Source organism: Protopterus annectens, chromosome 7.part0, assembly GCF_019279795.1.
Source record: "Protopterus annectens isolate FY-2018-M chromosome 7.part0, PAN1.0, whole genome shotgun sequence".
Taxonomy (NCBI): domain Eukaryota; kingdom Metazoa; phylum Chordata; order Ceratodontiformes; family Protopteridae; genus Protopterus; species Protopterus annectens.
In genome coordinates this window covers 1,474,708,307-1,474,726,167 of record NC_056739.1, presented here as the reverse complement: position 1 = coordinate 1,474,726,167, position 17,861 = coordinate 1,474,708,307, and the positions used below count along the sequence as shown (strand labels likewise).

General features: G+C 39.4%; 1 protein-coding gene across 1 annotated transcript in view; it reads left to right on the top strand.

The window, feature by feature from the left end:
- Positions 1-17,861, top strand: part of LOC122807086 (mitogen-activated protein kinase 12-like) — a 672,606-nt gene that overhangs the window by 114,260 nt on the left and 540,485 nt on the right. The window contains exons 3-4 of the mRNA XM_044078025.1: positions 1,569-1,698; positions 11,848-11,906. Of these exons, the coding sequence (XP_043933960.1) occupies positions 1,569-1,698; positions 11,848-11,906 (189 nt within the window). The remainder of the gene's footprint in view (positions 1-1,568; positions 1,699-11,847; positions 11,907-17,861) is intronic.

The window sequence follows — 17,861 nt, the reverse complement described above, 5'->3', positions numbered from 1 at the left end:
TAAGCAGTGCAATGTTTTCTTCAATTTCATAATTACCTTGTACTTGCATAATATTTGCTTTTCACCTGTTGCATCAGAATTGGAGCTGTTTACTTGTCTTTCCATCTGCATTGGGGTACTGTCTGTTGTATCTTTAAGTGAAATTCTATGCTATCAGCTCTGTGTACTAGAAATTGAGGCTAAGTGCATAGTGGTGACTTATATCTCATACCCATATTCTGCACACCGAAGCCTTAGAAGATAAACTGGCATTAAAGTTTCAGTGACTTTTTAGAAGATATGAGAATGTTTATCTTAATCGAAAAATACACTTCAGATTTTAAGCACTACATTTTCCCTACATAAACATAAACTTGATATGTACTACTGCTTATCAAAATAGTTACACCTTATATCAAGCTAAGTAGGGTTTTAGAAAAAACATCAATATTGCTAACTCTGCCCAGATGCTGTAAGGAGTCTCTCTTATAAGTCTAATATGCGGTGAATTACTAGTGTATATAATGACCTTACTGCTACTTCACATTTTAAGAGGATATCTGTAGAACGTATTTATGTAATTGTCAACCATCTCCCTGTTTGACCAGTTTTACTATAAACCGCAGACTGGCCACAGCAAATTCACTTCACTAATTCACTCTTTAGCATTTATGATATGACAGGGAATAAAAGGCCTCCATATTTTGCATTAAACCTTAATATTTGTATCTGTTTTTTTTAAGTTTCACGTTTAATCTGACGTAGAAGGTAAAGCCTTAGTACAGACAATAATATATATCATTTGATGACTGTGGTGGTACATGTTTAGTTAGAAATCACAGTTCAATTTCCATTCCTAGAACTGATGCATAATACACTCTCATTACATTATCATGTTAAATAAAACCAGTAACGATTAAAGCTGAAAGGACATGATCAAAATAAGCTGACCTCTTTACAAGTTTGTTAGGGGAACAGTCCTTTTTAAATCATATCAGTGATTACATTATGTGATTAAGGGGAGGACTGGTAGAACATTGTTGTACAAACTAAAAAGCAGCTTGGCTACCGTGTGCCCTTGTTGTTAAATAGCCTGATTTTTATTTTACACTACTCTATTTTTCAAAAAATTTAAAGCTAAGATTACCATTTATTAATTCATTTTAACAGAAGTGATTTCCCATTTGAGACAGCTACATTTTACAACCCAAAGCTTATTTACTCACAATAAAAGCCAGCTATACATAAATAATACCAAAACATTATATTTCCCTGTGCTGCAAGATGAGAACGTGATTTTTTTTTTTTTTTTTGCTTTCTTCAACAGCTGGGAGAGATTTATTTCTGCTGAAGAAATGAAGCCAAGTTTTAATATACTTAGTACTGATATTATCCGGTCAGTGATTTTCTGTAACCTAAAATCAGTTTATGTCTATGTCCATGTGGCCATGCTCAAAAAGCTATGAAATGTGATAAGTATGTTTGTTAGAAATAGTACCAGCTTAAAAAAAATGTCCTGTGAACTGTAATGTCTATGAGGTCTGTATAGTTTCTAACCAGCTCTAAACTTTTCTTTGTATATCTTTCAGTGGTGCTATAGATGAGAAGACAAAAGAAAAAGTTGCTATAAAAAAGCTCTATCGTCCATTCCAGTCTCTCATTCATGCAAAAAGAGCTTACAGAGAAGTTCGACTACTCAAACACATTAACCATGAAAACGTAAGTTACTCTGAAGAAATGAAGTAGAATAAACCATGCGTGCTTGTTGCTGTATCTTCTGTCATTGTAGTAGTGTGGACCATTTGTGCATCACCTACGTGTATAAATGTATAGGAAGAATGAAGAGAAACAGGTTGCAAGGTGGCAAGGATAAATAACGTGCCTTTGTGCTTAGCTAGCCAGCTTAATGTCAGGGTTTCTTAAAATTATCTCCTGGTAAGTAACTGTCATTTCTAATGGTCCCCCAGTTTGTGAGCTCAGACACTGAAGTAGATGATCTCTGAGAATCTTTTCAATGTAGGGGTTTGAAAGCCACACGTCAGAAGGAAAATATTTAGTATATCAGCCAAACAGAACATTACAAAAATGTTTATTTTCACATTAACAAAAATATGTAAAGCTCAGCCAGAGTTATATAGACAAAAATATTCATTTTTGTTTATTCTTCATTTATTAGTGAGACCTATCCTATACCTCACTACCTTCAACCTCATTTGAGCTTCTAGCTTTAACTTTCTTTTTTTTATTTTGGTACCCTTCCTTGTAGAAGTCTGAAGGCCACACTTTAAATATAACTTTCAGCAAGGCAAATGCAATGGTAAATAGCAGTAGCTGGGCCTCAGAATTGTGTTATTCTGGCTTCCCTTTTAACACATAAAACTATTCAACCCAAGTTCCACTCATAAATGTATCTAGGTAAACCACATTCCTTTTTATAAATACTAATTGTAAGTATGTTCAGTATGCGTAATAACATGTATTAGTAACACTGTTGTTCTTCTGTATACATCTTTTATCTTTTATTGCAACTATTAAATAGAGGCCAAGATTCATAGTTTGTATAGTACACAGTACAACTGTGAGGGGGGAAAAGTCATATGCAGACAGGTTATGATTCATAGTAAGATACATACCTCTCAAATTTCACCCCCAGAGTTACAGACCAAAGAAATATTTAGGGAGAAAAACCCAAATTAGGGATGCTTTTTACCTTAGAACTTCTCAAAATAATTCCACATTTTCAGAGGGATGGAAAAGCTTGAGAACATGTATGGGTGTTCCTCCAAAATCTGGACAGTCGAGAGGTATAACACTAAGGAGCAGCAAGGAAACCAGCCTAGGAAATGATGCATGCAAATGATAATAAAATCACTTGCAAATAAAGGCGCACAGTCTAATGAGTGCATAATGACATGCAAATATGCACCACTGAAAGGAAGTCAAGACTAATCGATTAGGCACATAACAAGCTGTTTGTCACTATAATAGTACACAGCATGCAGAAACTTTCAGAGTCGCAAAAAGCAGACATTCCCAGAACAGCAGCAATAGCAGTAATCGTGAACCAGTACTTGGTAACTGTAAGTGCTGTTATCACCTGGTAACGCAATTTGGTGGCTCGAACAAAAACTATACTGTTGATGGATTACATACCACCAGCTAAATGACCTACAGCTGGCAGTCCATTTTATGTGGATAAAGATACTGTGTAAGTACTGGTTGATGTGTATCATCCACGCACAGAATTGGGAGGACTGTGTTGTTTTCATATACCAGTGAACATTAAGGTACGTGTGACTGCCCAGAGATAAATAGGAGACACACTGAATGCATCACAGATGCTAGCCATGTGAAATACACATCATCATCATCATCATCAACCCCCTTTTTACCCATTTTCTACATGGGGTCTGGATGCCATTTCAACCGGTGCCATCTCTTTCGATTCAATACCACTCTCCTTCCGTCTTCATAACTCAAGCTTGATTGTCTCAGGTCTTCTCTCATACAGTTTATGCACCTCTTTGTTGGATACCCTTGTTTCCTCTTGCTTTCGTCCTGTCTGTCCAAAATCTTCTTCACCAGATTGTCTTCTGCTTTTCTGCACATGTGCCTGAAATACATTAATCTGTTCTCTTTGACCTTGTCTACAACTGGAGCTACTTTGACTTCTGCTATGGTATCCTTATTTCTTTGTCTGTCCCACATTGTGCATCCAATCACTCATCTCAGGCACTTCATCTCCATGACCTCTAACTTCCTCAATTGCTCTGCCTTTACTGCCCAATTTCTGTACCATACAGCAGTACTGGTTGCACCATTGTTTTGTACACCTTACTTTTCAGCTTCTTTGGCATTCTTCTGTCATACACTATCCTTGACAGTCTATGCCAGTTGGCTGCAGCCCTTCTGAATCTAGCTTTGACCTCCTCATTCAAACTTCCCTTCTCCTGAACCACCCCTCCCAGATACTTGAAGCTGATAACTTGTTCCACTACTTTCCCTTCTATCTCATTTCTCAGCTTATTCTGATTTCCCCCATTTCTCGCCATTATAACTGACTTATCTGTGATAATTTGCAAACTATGCACCTTCAGTTTTGCATTCCATTCCTCTATCCTTTGCAGAAGTTCTTGCTCGGAGTCTGCCTGTAATGCCACATTGTCTGCACACAGCAACTTTGTTGACCTGTCCCCTTTGACCTGTTTGTTACAGTAGTCTCTCACCAGTATGAACAGCAGTGGGCTCAGAGCCGAACATTGATGCACACCTGCTCCCACTGGGAACCCATCTTTGAGTCCAAACACTGTTCATACTTGAGTTACTGGGTCTTTTTATATAGCCTGCACCAACTCTACCAATGTTTCAGGGACGTCAAACCATCACAAGACTGCCCATATCAGCTTTCTTGGGATCTATTCATATGCTTTCTCCAAATCTAAGAATTCCCAGTTGGACTCTTTACTCATTTGTAACTTATCTCAACTATCTGTCTCACTGCAAACATCAGGTCAGTTGGAATAATAGACCCCTAGACCAGCAGGAGTAACCAGTGTACCCTGTGACAAACCAACACACCCAACATAACCTCCCTGTGTATGTATCTGCCCATAACCATAAACAACATTACTGGACAAGGCAGCTATGGTGGTTATGGTGGTTCTTGTTATACTCTGTATGGAAGTTATTTCCCTTCCACATGTGAGGCCTTGTGTTATGAATGCAACTGGCAGTAAACACTACATTGATATAAAATGGGCATATACCTTTGTTGCCACTTCTGGGTGCATACATTTATTATGGGAACAACTGTTTTGGTATATTGGTAGGCTAGAAGGGCATTACTGCCCATGCTTGAAATATTTGTATGTATGTATCTATGCACACTTGATGTACCTATGGGAAACATGCACAGTGGTACTTGTTGCATTCCAACATACAGTACATGGCTGCTATACGGATAAACATAGAAGATTATGATCAGGTCTCTGATTTTAACTGTATTATTAGGAGTTCAAGACGTGGATGAAAAGAAATTCACCAAGAGAACAGAGCTCAAGAGGTGAATCTTGGCCTCCATGTCAAGAAGTAATAATAGAAGGTTAGGGTTGATGACCCACCCATTATTCTTTGTAGTGCACGGAGCTTTATCTGCTACTGTTAGACAAGAAAAGAGAAAAAAAAGCACAAAGTGTTTTATCAGCTTTCAAAGCTAAAGTACCTAGTGAGTGCTGTCAAACAGATAGCAGCAGGTGTTTTACATCAAGGAAAGAGAGAGAAAGTCAGGGACAGATTACTGGCATAGACAGCAGGCAGAAACTAAGCTGCTTTAAATTCTGCCACTGTTGTTTTATGGCCATTACTGGCGGGTCTTAGTGCATGTTATGAGACCCGATATTAACAGCACTTAGGGCACTGCTTAGCAATTGTTAAGACCAGGTCTTGTGCTACAGAAGTGCTTAACTAGTCTGTCGTCTTCCTGATACTGGAGCATAATCATACCACTCCATACAGTACATTGTGGTTATTAACCTGGTGCATCTCTCTTTCTCTGAGTTGTGTAATGGCTTTCCACTTCTGGAGCCTATATCCAGTGCTCCAGGTGTGATACCTGTGCTCTTATCATCTCCATACAGGGACTCAGGGGACTCCTCCTCATCAGTTAGGTTTGCAGTGGGAGACCCCCCCCCCCCAACACCCACCATCTGTGCTTAACTTCTGTGCTGCTATGATGCATGTTCTCTTGTAGGCCCACCTGACAATGTCAGTTACATGCCTGTGACTTTACCATGTTGTGGAAATCCGCCCACCAACAGCATTGACATCATGGACTACTGTCTTCCAGATGTGGTCCTGCAGTGGCTGGTGAGTACCCTCCCTCCCTCCCTAACAGGTGGTGGCCATTGGTTCTGAATTGCTATAGTAGAATGTCATTCTCATTGTGGCTTAATTTTTCCAACTTTTGATATCCATTCCCTCAGAAAGACATTAGGACTCCCACTAGAGCAAGACACATGTTTATTGGCTGATGACTGCTGGGAACAGTATGCTACCTTATAGGTGCATAGATAAGTACCAGGCTAGCTGACTTTGTGGGCCATTTTAAGCCTAGTCAATTTCCCTTTTTGTGCTAGAAGTAACCTACTCTGTTTGATTAGAGACTGGCCTTACCAAGGTCAATCATTTTTATATTACCCTATTGAGTATAAATGGGATCATATCATTGATCATTTGAGGGGACCCATGCGGGGGGGATAAAGCATTTAGGACCTGCCTCTTTCCATTAGTAGTACAGGGAGCTGTCCATCTGTAAATTTTCTGTTTCCCATCCATAGATCCATGTTGCGCATGAATATGGAGAGTGAGTCTGTTCTAAAGCAGCGAGATATACCTGCCCATCTAAACCGTTCTGTTGATGTTGCAGAAGAGGTTTAGTTCCTTAGACTGAGTATTCTGATGCATCACTACTGGGTCAGAAGATGCTTTTTATGCCAAACACTGGTCATCTTTTAACAGTCTGTGGGCTCTGAGCTGGTTCATGTAGGACATGTTGTTTAGACCTTGTATTCTTTTAGGAAGGTGTCTCTGCTGGCATTCCATTTGCTAAATGTGTCTGAACAGACACATGCCAAAGGAGGCATTATATTCAATGACCAGCCTAATGAGGACTGAGTACAGGAGGACAATGATGTCCCTAGATCTAGACACAATCCCTTTGTTTATAAGCTGTGCAATATAGGACACACGTTAGTCAAAAGTTAGGTCACAGTCCACATAAGTTCCCATATCCTGAACAACTGGGTCAACTCTTAGGTGCATATAGTCAATGTTGTAGTTCTCTGGGGTAGATGACTTCCCAAAGGCATTTAGTTTCAGTCCATGATTTTGGCGCCAGTTATTTATTTGGTATAAATCTTCATGCAGGATGGCAAAGTCATCTGGGAATTCAGTGACTGCTCCTAGCTTGCAGTCATCTGCAAACTTAGCTAGAGCCTTTGGTATTGGCTTTTACTTCAGAAAAGTAGATGCCAGACAAGATGGGTCCCAGCAAAGAACCCTGTCAGTTCTGTTATCAGTGGGATGTCATAGGTAAATACAACAGTACAGGTGTAGGTAAGGATAGGAAGGGATAGGATCACTTGTAGATGCCATGGATATGCTATGCAATGAGCAATTGCATATAAACAGAGATGTACATCTAGGGTGGCTATACAAGTGAAGCTTTGGGCCTCCCGGACTGTATGGGTTGGTATCACCAACATGGTACCTTAAGGTAGTATGTGTGCCTGAGGTATGATGTTGGGTTACACCTGGGGATTCTGCAACAGTTGGTCACACAACATGTTCTTACAGCACACACACACACACACACACACATATATATATATATATATATATATATATATATATATATATATATATATATATACTGTACTGGACAGACTTCTCTCACCTACAGTATGGGTCTACTGCTACTTATTTTATAAGCGAGCTATATGGAGGTACATGATTCAAGCAAATAATTTTACAGACTAGGATATGTACCTCTGCTCATTTCTCAGGTAAGCACTTGCTTATACAGCATACCAGAAATGTACGTGTTATTACAGTGCTGCCAAACACTGTGTAAATCTTCAGGGTTGTATCTGCTGCTAGTAATTTGCTGCAAAATGCTGTATTGGTAATGTTGCTGCACTGTTCATTTTTGGTGCACGTTTGGGTATTTAAAATGGCAAGCTGTTTGCTTAAGTTGTAAGTAAATAGCAGTTTGCATAGTATGTATGCTAATGCAGCAAGTCTTACATGTGTTTGTGACTTGCTGTATTTCAGTGCAGTGCAAAGTTGACAGCTAAGGTGCACACCACACTGTTGATACAATTAGGGGATGAGAACTTGCAAATACTGCCTGTAGGTGTATGCATGTTGCTTGTCAGGGCTGTGATAGGATGTTCTGCTTATGATTCAGAGTTCATGTCTGAGTTGTGAATCCCAGGTCCCCGTTTTGTTTTATAAGATATTGTTAGCAGTAACTATTAGTGCTAATCCTCCCTGCAGAGTTCCTCTCTAGCATGCCAAGGAGAGCAACATGATACTTTTTCTGCTCCACAGCCAGTTCAAGGAATGGCTACTGGGACCCTATCAGGAGCCATTTTGTAAGGGTGATATCTAGTATACCCTTTTGAGCTGCTCAGTGAGGCTACCAGGACTGATAAGCAAAGCAGGCACTGGCATAATGGCAAGCAGCACCGTCACCCTGAAGATCTCCAGTAGTGGGAGCAGAGATTAGGCAGGAAAACCAGAATAATATAGTGTTTTGTAGTAGTTTACTCTGAGAGCACACATGCATGCCAAGTAGGCTACTGCGGGGGATTGACTCTGTGCTTTGTATGTTACTTGCCTTTCTGTCATGGCATTGCTGCTTATTGTGGGGTATTGCATAGCTGTTAACTTGTGTGGCTGCTGATATCATGTCTGGCTCCTGCCATCTTACAAATATGTGTGGGAGCTGTAGATTTGTTGTCAAGCAGTGGACATATTTCCATGTTTCTGTTTTTGTGCATGTATATATAGGACCATAGCAGCTGTGGCCACATTTCTGTTATCATGTACATACCCGTGGAGCTGCAGGTGTGTACTTGTATGAGATGACTGTTTTGTCCCTTGCTTTTTTCAGCAGAAGGAGGCCAGTAATGTTGGCTGCTGAACAAGAAAGCTGTGACTTGTGGCACAACATGGTTAGTACAGCATGTACATACAGAGGTGTCTTATATTGTCTGTGCCATTTCTAGGACATGTTCCACTGTGACATCCTTCCCATTGAGGCTTCATCATATAGGTAATGAAATCAAGGAACTGTGGGTATGTCAACTGTCATCAATCCCTGCCCTGTGGCAGATGAGAGGACAGGAAGGGCCTTCTTGGGGGGGGGGCATCCTCTTCTAGGGAGGTGTTCTAGCTCATTTGCCTGCTGCAGCCAGCTGTCAATTCTGAAGTGAATGTGATTGTCACTGGGTAGCCACTACCGTGCCTTCCTGAAGCACATACCATATGTATTTGAGAGGCAAGCCCCTCTCATCAGTCCACCAATGCAGGATGTGTCCCCTGTTACTGATCAACATGACCCATCTGAACCATCTTCTGGATCAGACTGACATCCCCCTACAACATTCAGCAGTCAGCAAACTGCCTGTACCTCACCCTATCCCCAGGCTTGTCTAAGCTTCCGATTCTGCCACAACCTGCTCCTTGTGTACTGTCCACTTCTTGCCATCACATTTTTTAGACCCTGTTTGTCTCTGTCCAGTCCATGTCTCATCCTCTTAATATGTATACACATATCCATTTGTCTGTACTGCTTTGTTTGTGTGTGTGTGCTTCTGCTCCCTACCTCTCTCAACTTTTCCAGTTCTTTAGAGTTTTAAATTATATCGGTTATGTTCCCATTTAACAAAAATTGCCTACCCTATGTATTTCTTATACTAGAGCATCTCAGTAGTCGCTTGGGAAATACTGCTTCCCACAACTTGTAACAATGTAATGGAATAAGATCATCAAGAGAACTAAACTGGGAATTTGGGTCCTACTGTAATGTTCTTTTCCTGACAAAGCATCAGTAAGCATAAATACCTCATATGGAAGACAGGGGAGATTAGGTGATTTCCCAGTATGAGCCAGTAGATATTGGGCAGCTTGATAGCACAGTAGTTAAGATCCCTGCCTCACAGCTTCAGGGTTATGGACTCAGACTGGATTTCAGGTAATTGCCTGTGTAAAGTTTGCATGTTCTCCCTTTGTCTGCATTGTTTTTTTCGGGTACTCCAGTTTATATATATATATATATATATATATATATATATATATAAAAACACTTACCCTTTCCCTAGGGCCCAGGTCATGGCTTTAAAGGGTCTATGATGTCCATTGCACTTATCTGGTTAGCAAATTAATAAATTAAATAGAATATTGCTAAAACGATTGTACAAGAAGACATTTCAGTATAGTATGCATTCAGAGAGCATACTAGTTCACAGACAGTCTAAAACAGACATTCAAGACACTTGTAAATCCTTTTAATTTGTGTTTTCAGCTCTCATAATCTCCATTAAATCACAAGTGACCTTCAGTTTTATATGAAATAATATATTTCAATCACTTGCTTTCTGTTTTATACCATTAAGGTACTGTAAGCCTACTTTTGACTTATGAAAAACATGTCTGGCATTTCTTTTTCTGATATCTGTTCTTCTGAATCCTTTAATTTAGAATAGAGAATTTATTGTCGGAAATGCTTGGGTAAAATCCTTCACTGCAAAAATTGCCATATCTTCTGTGACTGAGCTCTCCATTTGCCTCCCTGGTGTGTGAGCTTTAGTTCTTAGATACCCTGGCTTAACTCTAGGCTGGTAACAATAGATGGGCTCAGAATGACCAGAAGTGAATTTGATTACTGGCAAAATGGTGGTTCATGGGTCACATTCCTGATGCAGTACCAAGGAGAAGCCTGTTTTTTGTGTGTGTGTGTGTGTGTGTGTGTGTGTGTGTCTGTTGCTCTGGGGTGATATTGGCAAAATGGTGGTTCAGAGATCATGTTTCTGGTACAGTACCTTTTTTACAGTACCAAAGAGAAGCCTGTTTGCTCTGTGTGTGTGGATGTGTGAGTGTTGGTCTGGTAAAGTGGAATTGCAGATGCCACTATATCCCAAGAAACTAATGTCAAAAAACATTTTAATTGTTTACTGTGGGGTGCTGTGGACGCTTAATCCCACCATCTACCCACAAATGCATTCTCTGTTAATAAATTAGCACCTTCTAGGTGCTATTTGTACCTCAGCCATCCCTGTTAATTTCTTGCCACTTATTTAAACCCAGACAATCAGTGTTTTACTAGGACAACTTGCTTCTGCATCAGGCTGATTTATAAAACAGCATTTTTAGTACACAGGTTTTCAGTTATAATTATATACATTACTATTTGAAGTTAAGGCCCCAAGTTACGCCGTCCTACAACAAATTAATTTCATTTAGGTTTCCTGCAATGTGTTCCTATGAGTTTGTTTTAATAGGTTGCATATATGGTCTGTCCATCTATCCATCCATCCATAACCCCCTTCTTCCCTTTTTTGCACATGGAATTGGGGTGTCACTTCAACAGTGACAATCATCTACAGACAATTTTCACACTGACAGGTGACTAGCCCTGCCACAGTTGCTCTTCTATACCACACACATGCACGCACACTCATATCTATGGCCAATGTAGAGTATCCAATCCACCAACTGTATATCTTTGGAATGTAGGAGGAAACTCATGTGAACACAGGGAGGACAAGCAGACTCTGCACAGAAGGCACCCCAGCTAATAGTCAAACCAGAGAACCTTTTGCTGTGAGGTGACAGTAATATCTGTTGCACTACTGTGCTGCGTATTTGACATTAACTGGTAATAGTGCTACTATTACAGAAAATAGTACATCTTTTTATTATATAAATACAATTCTTTTTGAAAACAAAAACTGCTGTCACCTGAAAATGTCTTTGCTTAGGTAGTAGAAGACGTCAAATAGTTCCATGTAATCTTTAAGACTATGCATTTTTATACTGTATCATATTACTCATTCAGAATAAAACTTCAAATGATCTTTTTGGATTATAATTACTAACGTAGCAATAAAATATTCCTATTAAGCTTGTGCATTTGAAACTTATTGTTGCTATATACTATGGAGGCAGACTGCATTGTGCATATTTGATAAGTATAATTCACAATTACTTGATTAAGGGATGTTTTGAAGATGCAGGACATTCTAATGTGCCTTCTCATCCTGATGGTACCTCACCTAATCTGTTTCTTTAAATTGTATTTTTCAGGTTATTTGTCTTCTTGATGTCTTTACTTCAGATGAATCCCTGGAAAACTTTCAGAATTTGTGAGTACAATGTGCATTTCTTGACACTCAGATGACTAGAACTCCAGTTATACAGCTTAACATTTGATCAGGCCACGTTTGTATAATTATTTTTTTGTTGACTGGGTGATCATAGTCGACACAGTGACCCTGTTTTCCAGAAGTGGACAGAAAAGTATAGCCCACAGACAGCTATGACCTGTTTTTCCAAGAGTGGACCAGAAAGTTATAGCCCAAAAATGGAACTATATGTTAAATTTAGATATAAGTGGAAGCAGGTTACTTTTTCGTGGCTAGTTTGAGAGAGAAAGGTTTGGTGAAATCCTTCTGGTTGAATTTTAGTTGCATAAATGTTGCAGTAAATGAAATGCCATCTGACTGAAGGTGGCAGCTGTAGTACTTGCACATCAGTGACTCTAGGCCTAGAACTTGTGTTTCAGTTGGCATTGGTAATAAGGATTTACTTTTAGTTGTAATTACGGATAGGATTAAGTTCAGAGTTAGGGCCAGGTTTAGGGTTACAGATACATTTATGGTTAATGTTAAGTTCATCATTAGTGTATAGGGGGTGTGTTGGGTCCTGTGGGATGTATGTGAGGAATGGATGATTTTGTGCATTTTCAGTAAGTAAATGCATTTTCATTTAATATATTTTTGATTATATGTTTTTTCAGATTTTCTTATTTTGACTATATGTATGAGACTCAATTGTCTTCATTGAGTTTGTTTTCAAAGCATAGGTCCTAGACCATTATGGCACATACTACGTGTCAACTAATACCAGAGGAATTATAACAGTACAATTGTTTTTCATATATTAAAGAGTGTAAGAATTTATACTATACAGTAAACAACTGCTCTGCTCAACAACACCTTTTTGGTCTACAACACAAACAACATAAATAGAATGCAGTGCATAGAGTGCAGTGATTCAATAGCAAGAGACCAGATCTTAACAATTGTAAGTACCCCTGCTTCACTTGTTAAGACTGTGTATCAGAATTAAAAAACAGCTTTCTTTCAGCCTGCTGTCTGTGCCAGTAGTCTTTCCCTAGCTTAAGATGTGCTGTGCAGTCTGTTTAACAGAAATCACTAAATGCTTTATGGCTTTGAAAGCCAACAAAATACTTTCTACTTTTTTGCAACTAGTAGTACATGGTACAGATAAAGCTCCACGCATTACAACGAATTATGATCAGGTCTCGGATCATAACCCATTATTATGTGCTCTTGACATGAATGCCGAGATTTGCCTCTTCAGTTTTGCTCTTGACATCCATGTTTTGAATACATAATAAGCCAGTTATGGTCAGATACGTGATTATAATTGTTTATATAAAGTACAGAATCTCCATATATATTATACTGTCCAAAAAGTGTAAACCACAGTACACCCCTGCCATCAACAACATAATACTGAGAAACAATGATTTACAGTTCTAAAAAAATACATTTCATTTTGTTAGATGAAATCAAGGAATTATACAAGTGGTATTCATTTCTGGTTATTACCATTATTTTATTAACTCTTCTTGCGCATATTGAAATCTGTATCTCAGAAAATGTCATATGTCAGCAAGTTTCATAAACAATGCTGCAAGTTTTAGACAAGTATAGGAATAGCCTTATTCTGAAGAGTTTCTGCATCCCAGCCCTAATTTGAAAGTGCAGCTTTGGAAATATGTATGTATGTTGCTTTTTAAAAATGTCCCCTTCTGATACTACCTGACTAATTTGTAGGAGCTCAATGTATGTTTTATTGTACACACTGTTCAGTTTCATTTTACAGCTTTACGTGGAGCTATACGCTTTCATTATTTGGTGTAATTCTGTTTTTCATTTTCTCTATAACTACAACAATTCTAATGGAAAGTCAATAAAGCTGAAAAAATGGTATTTTATGTGTGTGTGTGTGTGTGTGTGTGTGTGTGTGGAGGTTTAAGTGAAAAAAATTGCAAAATACATACGAAGTCCAAAACAGTTAATTAGTAAAATGGTAATAGTAGTAACCAAATTTAAATGATCAAGATAAGTTGCATTATTTGTGGAAATATCATCAGATTTTGCCTTACTTCAATAAATACACTTCTTTGAAGATGAACATGTTATAGTGATTAGAGGAAGTTGTTTACTTTCGCCAGCTACAAATATGTCAAATAAAGAATATTAGCTTTCTAATGAAACATTAGTATAGTCCAACCAAAAGGAATGTTAACGAAAAATCTGTGGACGCCTCACAATGAGTACCGATCTCCTTACAGCTTCAGTAGGTTAAAGGAAGATTCAACAAACTGATCAGTAATAGTGCTCACTTGGGCCTATAACTGCTCGGTAGTCCATTAAGTTGCAGGAAGCATTTACCAAAAACAAATGTTTGAAAATGGGAGAAATTGGTGTGGATAAAAATATACCAATACCAAAAACTGTTTGAAATGTGATTACCTTTATTTTTATTTATACATTATTCATCAGATTAGTCCCACCAGACCTACAGACTCTCTTCAGAGGAGATCTGAGGAGGTATTCATTCTAAATGGAGAAATTTGAACAGGGCATTGGGGAAATTTCCCCTGATCATCTTTATAAATACCATTATATCCATATGAACTAAAACCAACTCAGGCAGATAGGTGCTCAGGCTAACATCTTATTTGAAAGAGAGCATAGTCAGGAATGCAGCAACCCACCCCACGATACACTGCAGTGTCAGTGTTAGAAAAGTGATCCAAACACTTAATGTGGAAACAGAACCCATAGCCTTTTACCTCTCCAGCATAAAATATAGCAGGGTTACCTACTGAACCACTGACACTAGCAAGTATGAATAGTACATCAAACTTAGTGTATTTCATGCAAGGTGTCCCACACAACAAAAGAAAATGTTTCACTATATTACATCACTTGTTTGGGCACATTCAGGGTCATTTGTATTATTATTAGCTAATTCTGTTAATGACAAGTTTGAAAATAATTGTATTATGCTATTATAACCTAGGTATGATGCTGATGTTTCTGGTATTTCTTGCACAGTTCATTGTCAGCCAAGATGAGTTAAGAAATGTGTTTGTTTGGGTCTACTGCATTTGACTGAAAATACACTTCACTGAAAATGAAATTACTAGGACCACTTCACTGAAAACTCATTTGACTGAAACTCATTTTGTTGAAAGTTATATATGGCCTTTTCCCCACTGTAGTGCGATCCTGGAGTTAGTATATATAGTAAGGTGGGGGTGGGGGTGGGGGCACTGCCCCCCACATTGGGGGGTGTGTGGGGGGGTGAAGCTCCCACATATGTTGGTTATATATTCTCTTCTGGAAACAGTTATTCATTGCACTTGTAAGTATCAATGTGTATAGTTTAACATGTTTATAATATGTGGGGGGCTGTGCCCCCCCCCTTAATATATATACTAACTCCAGGATCGCACTACAGTGGGGAAAAGGCCATATATAACTTTCAACAAAATGAGTTTCAGTCAAATGAGTTTTCAGTGAAGTGGGCTTTCAGTGAAGTGATCCCACTGATTTCATTTTCACTGAATTGTATTTTCAGTCAAATGCAGTAGACCTGTTTGTTTATATCAAGAGTGACTATAAAATGAAACCTATTCAGGTTCATGCATGTGATATCTTATTAGAATTATAGGAACTATGCTGATGGCTCTTTGTTCATTTTATATAATGAGACCTTGAGAACAGGGTGTGTATTTGAACCTGCAAATGGTTTTCCTGCTTTCAAGTCCAAATATAAGAAATAAATAAAAATGATCACCTTAATAAATCTGACTTATATTCTTTCTAAAATGTTTGACAACCTGCTGTTAGTGATGCTTAGAGCTGATAATGTTTTATATTTAGACTTGATCCTAACCAGCATGGCATCTTGTAGAATAGGTCATATGACGAAATTAGGTTCTTGTTATTATCTAGGTAGCATGACACTAAATAAAGGGGGTTCTATTGCATAAGCCCTTTTTTTAGATTTAAAGTGTGCTTTTGAAAGGAAAAAGAAGCTATCTACTCACATAACATTCCATCTGAGTAGTTGTACTTCATTTGTCTTCAACCTGTGGGTTATGGATCCGGTACAGATCCGAGCCAGCAAGTTCACGAGCATCTGCTCTGAGCTCCAAGCTCCTCCCCCTACCCATAATTCACCACTTCCTCCTTCTTCCCTCAGATCAAGTTTGCTGCCCCTAAGAAATAAGAACCCGATCCAACAAATATCAAAATTCAACTTCACAGCTAAGCCCCAATGGGGGTACTCTAGTACTTACAAAGCCAGCAGTTTCAGGGGAAGGAGGGGAGGATGGTTGAAGACAAATGAAGTACAACTACTCAGATGGAACGTTATGGTGAGTACATAACTTCTTTATCTAAAGTAGTTGACTTCATTTGATCTTCAACCTGTGGGACATAGTCCCCAGCTACTTATACCCAAGGGTGGCCCTCATGGAAGGATATTCCGAAGCACCGCGGAGCCAAAGGATGCCTGGCTTCTAGATACCAAGTTCATTTTATAGTGAGAAATAAAGGCATGAGATGAGGACCATGTAGCTGCAGAACAGATATCATCCAATGATACCCTGGACCAGAAGGCCACAGACGTAGCCATGGACCTTGTAGAATGAGCTCTAACCTGCCCCGGAAGGGACAAGCCCCTGTCTTTGTACACTTGAAAAATACAGAGAGAAATCCATTTGGCAACAGTCACCTTGGAAATGGGTTTATCCAAAATGCTTTAGAGAAAAACACAAATAACTGATCAAACTTTCGGAGGGACTTAGTTCTGTGCAAGTAAAAATGTAGTTGTCTATGAACATCCAGTAAATGCAACTTGTATTCACATTTATTCTTGAAATTTAGCTGCAAGTTGTACCTTTACTGTAGATGACCCCTTGTTGAAAGATATTTGCTAAGAATTCGAGAATGGCTGGGAGTGAAGACGAGAAGGGATCCAAATTTCTTTGAAAAGCCCAGATGGAAAAACGCTTCTATTTACTTTGGCAAATCTTCCTGGTGGAGGCTTTAAGAGCTGCCACCAGGATAGACTTAACAGAAGAAGACAAACTGGAAGTCCTGGCAATTAGGGGAACTGGAACAGCCAAGCTGTGAGCTTCAGACTGACCAGGTTCATGTGAAGACCCTCCGATGGGTGAAATATGAGATCCGGATTGGGATCCAAGATTCAAGGAGGAGCTAGAAGATGAGACCAGAGGAAAGGGAACCACACTTGGCAAGGCCCAAAGGGGGCAATGAGGATGACCTTGCTCCCCAGTCAATGAGCTTTCTGTAAAAATCACGGAATAAGAGGTACTGGAGGGTAAGCATACAGAAGACCAGGAGGCCAAGCATGGACTAGAGTGTCTCAGGGGGATTCCCTCTGCGGGGGATTCAGAGCAAAAAACTCACTGCACTTCATATTGGAAGAAGATGTGAAGAGATCGCAGCAAGGCTGACCCCACTCTAGAAAGATCCATTCCACTATTGAAACATTCAGAGACCACTCGTATGGCCACAGGATAGAACGATTGAGCCTGTCCGCCAGAATGTTGGACCATCTCGGAATATGCATTGCTACTAGAAAGTGACTGGTGGAAATTGCCCATTCCCAAACCCTCATGGCTTCATGACAAAGGGGGTAGGATCTGGTCCCTCCCTGCTTGTTGATGTACCAGACCACTGACATGTTGTTTGATTGGATTGCAATCATTCCCAGAGGAAGAGAAGCATGAAGGGCCTGCAACGCTAAAAGGACTGCTCTCATCTCTATAACACTGATATGCAAGCTGGTCTCAGTCAGGGACCATGTGCCTTGGACTGTCCATCCCGAGCAATGCCCCCTCTACCCTAGCTGGGATGCATCCGTGGTCACTGTGGCTTGGGTCGGGGCTGCAAGAAACAGGCATCCTTCGAGAATATCCGCAGAGTGCATCCACCACAAAAGGGATGCTCTGCAGGCTCTGCTTAACT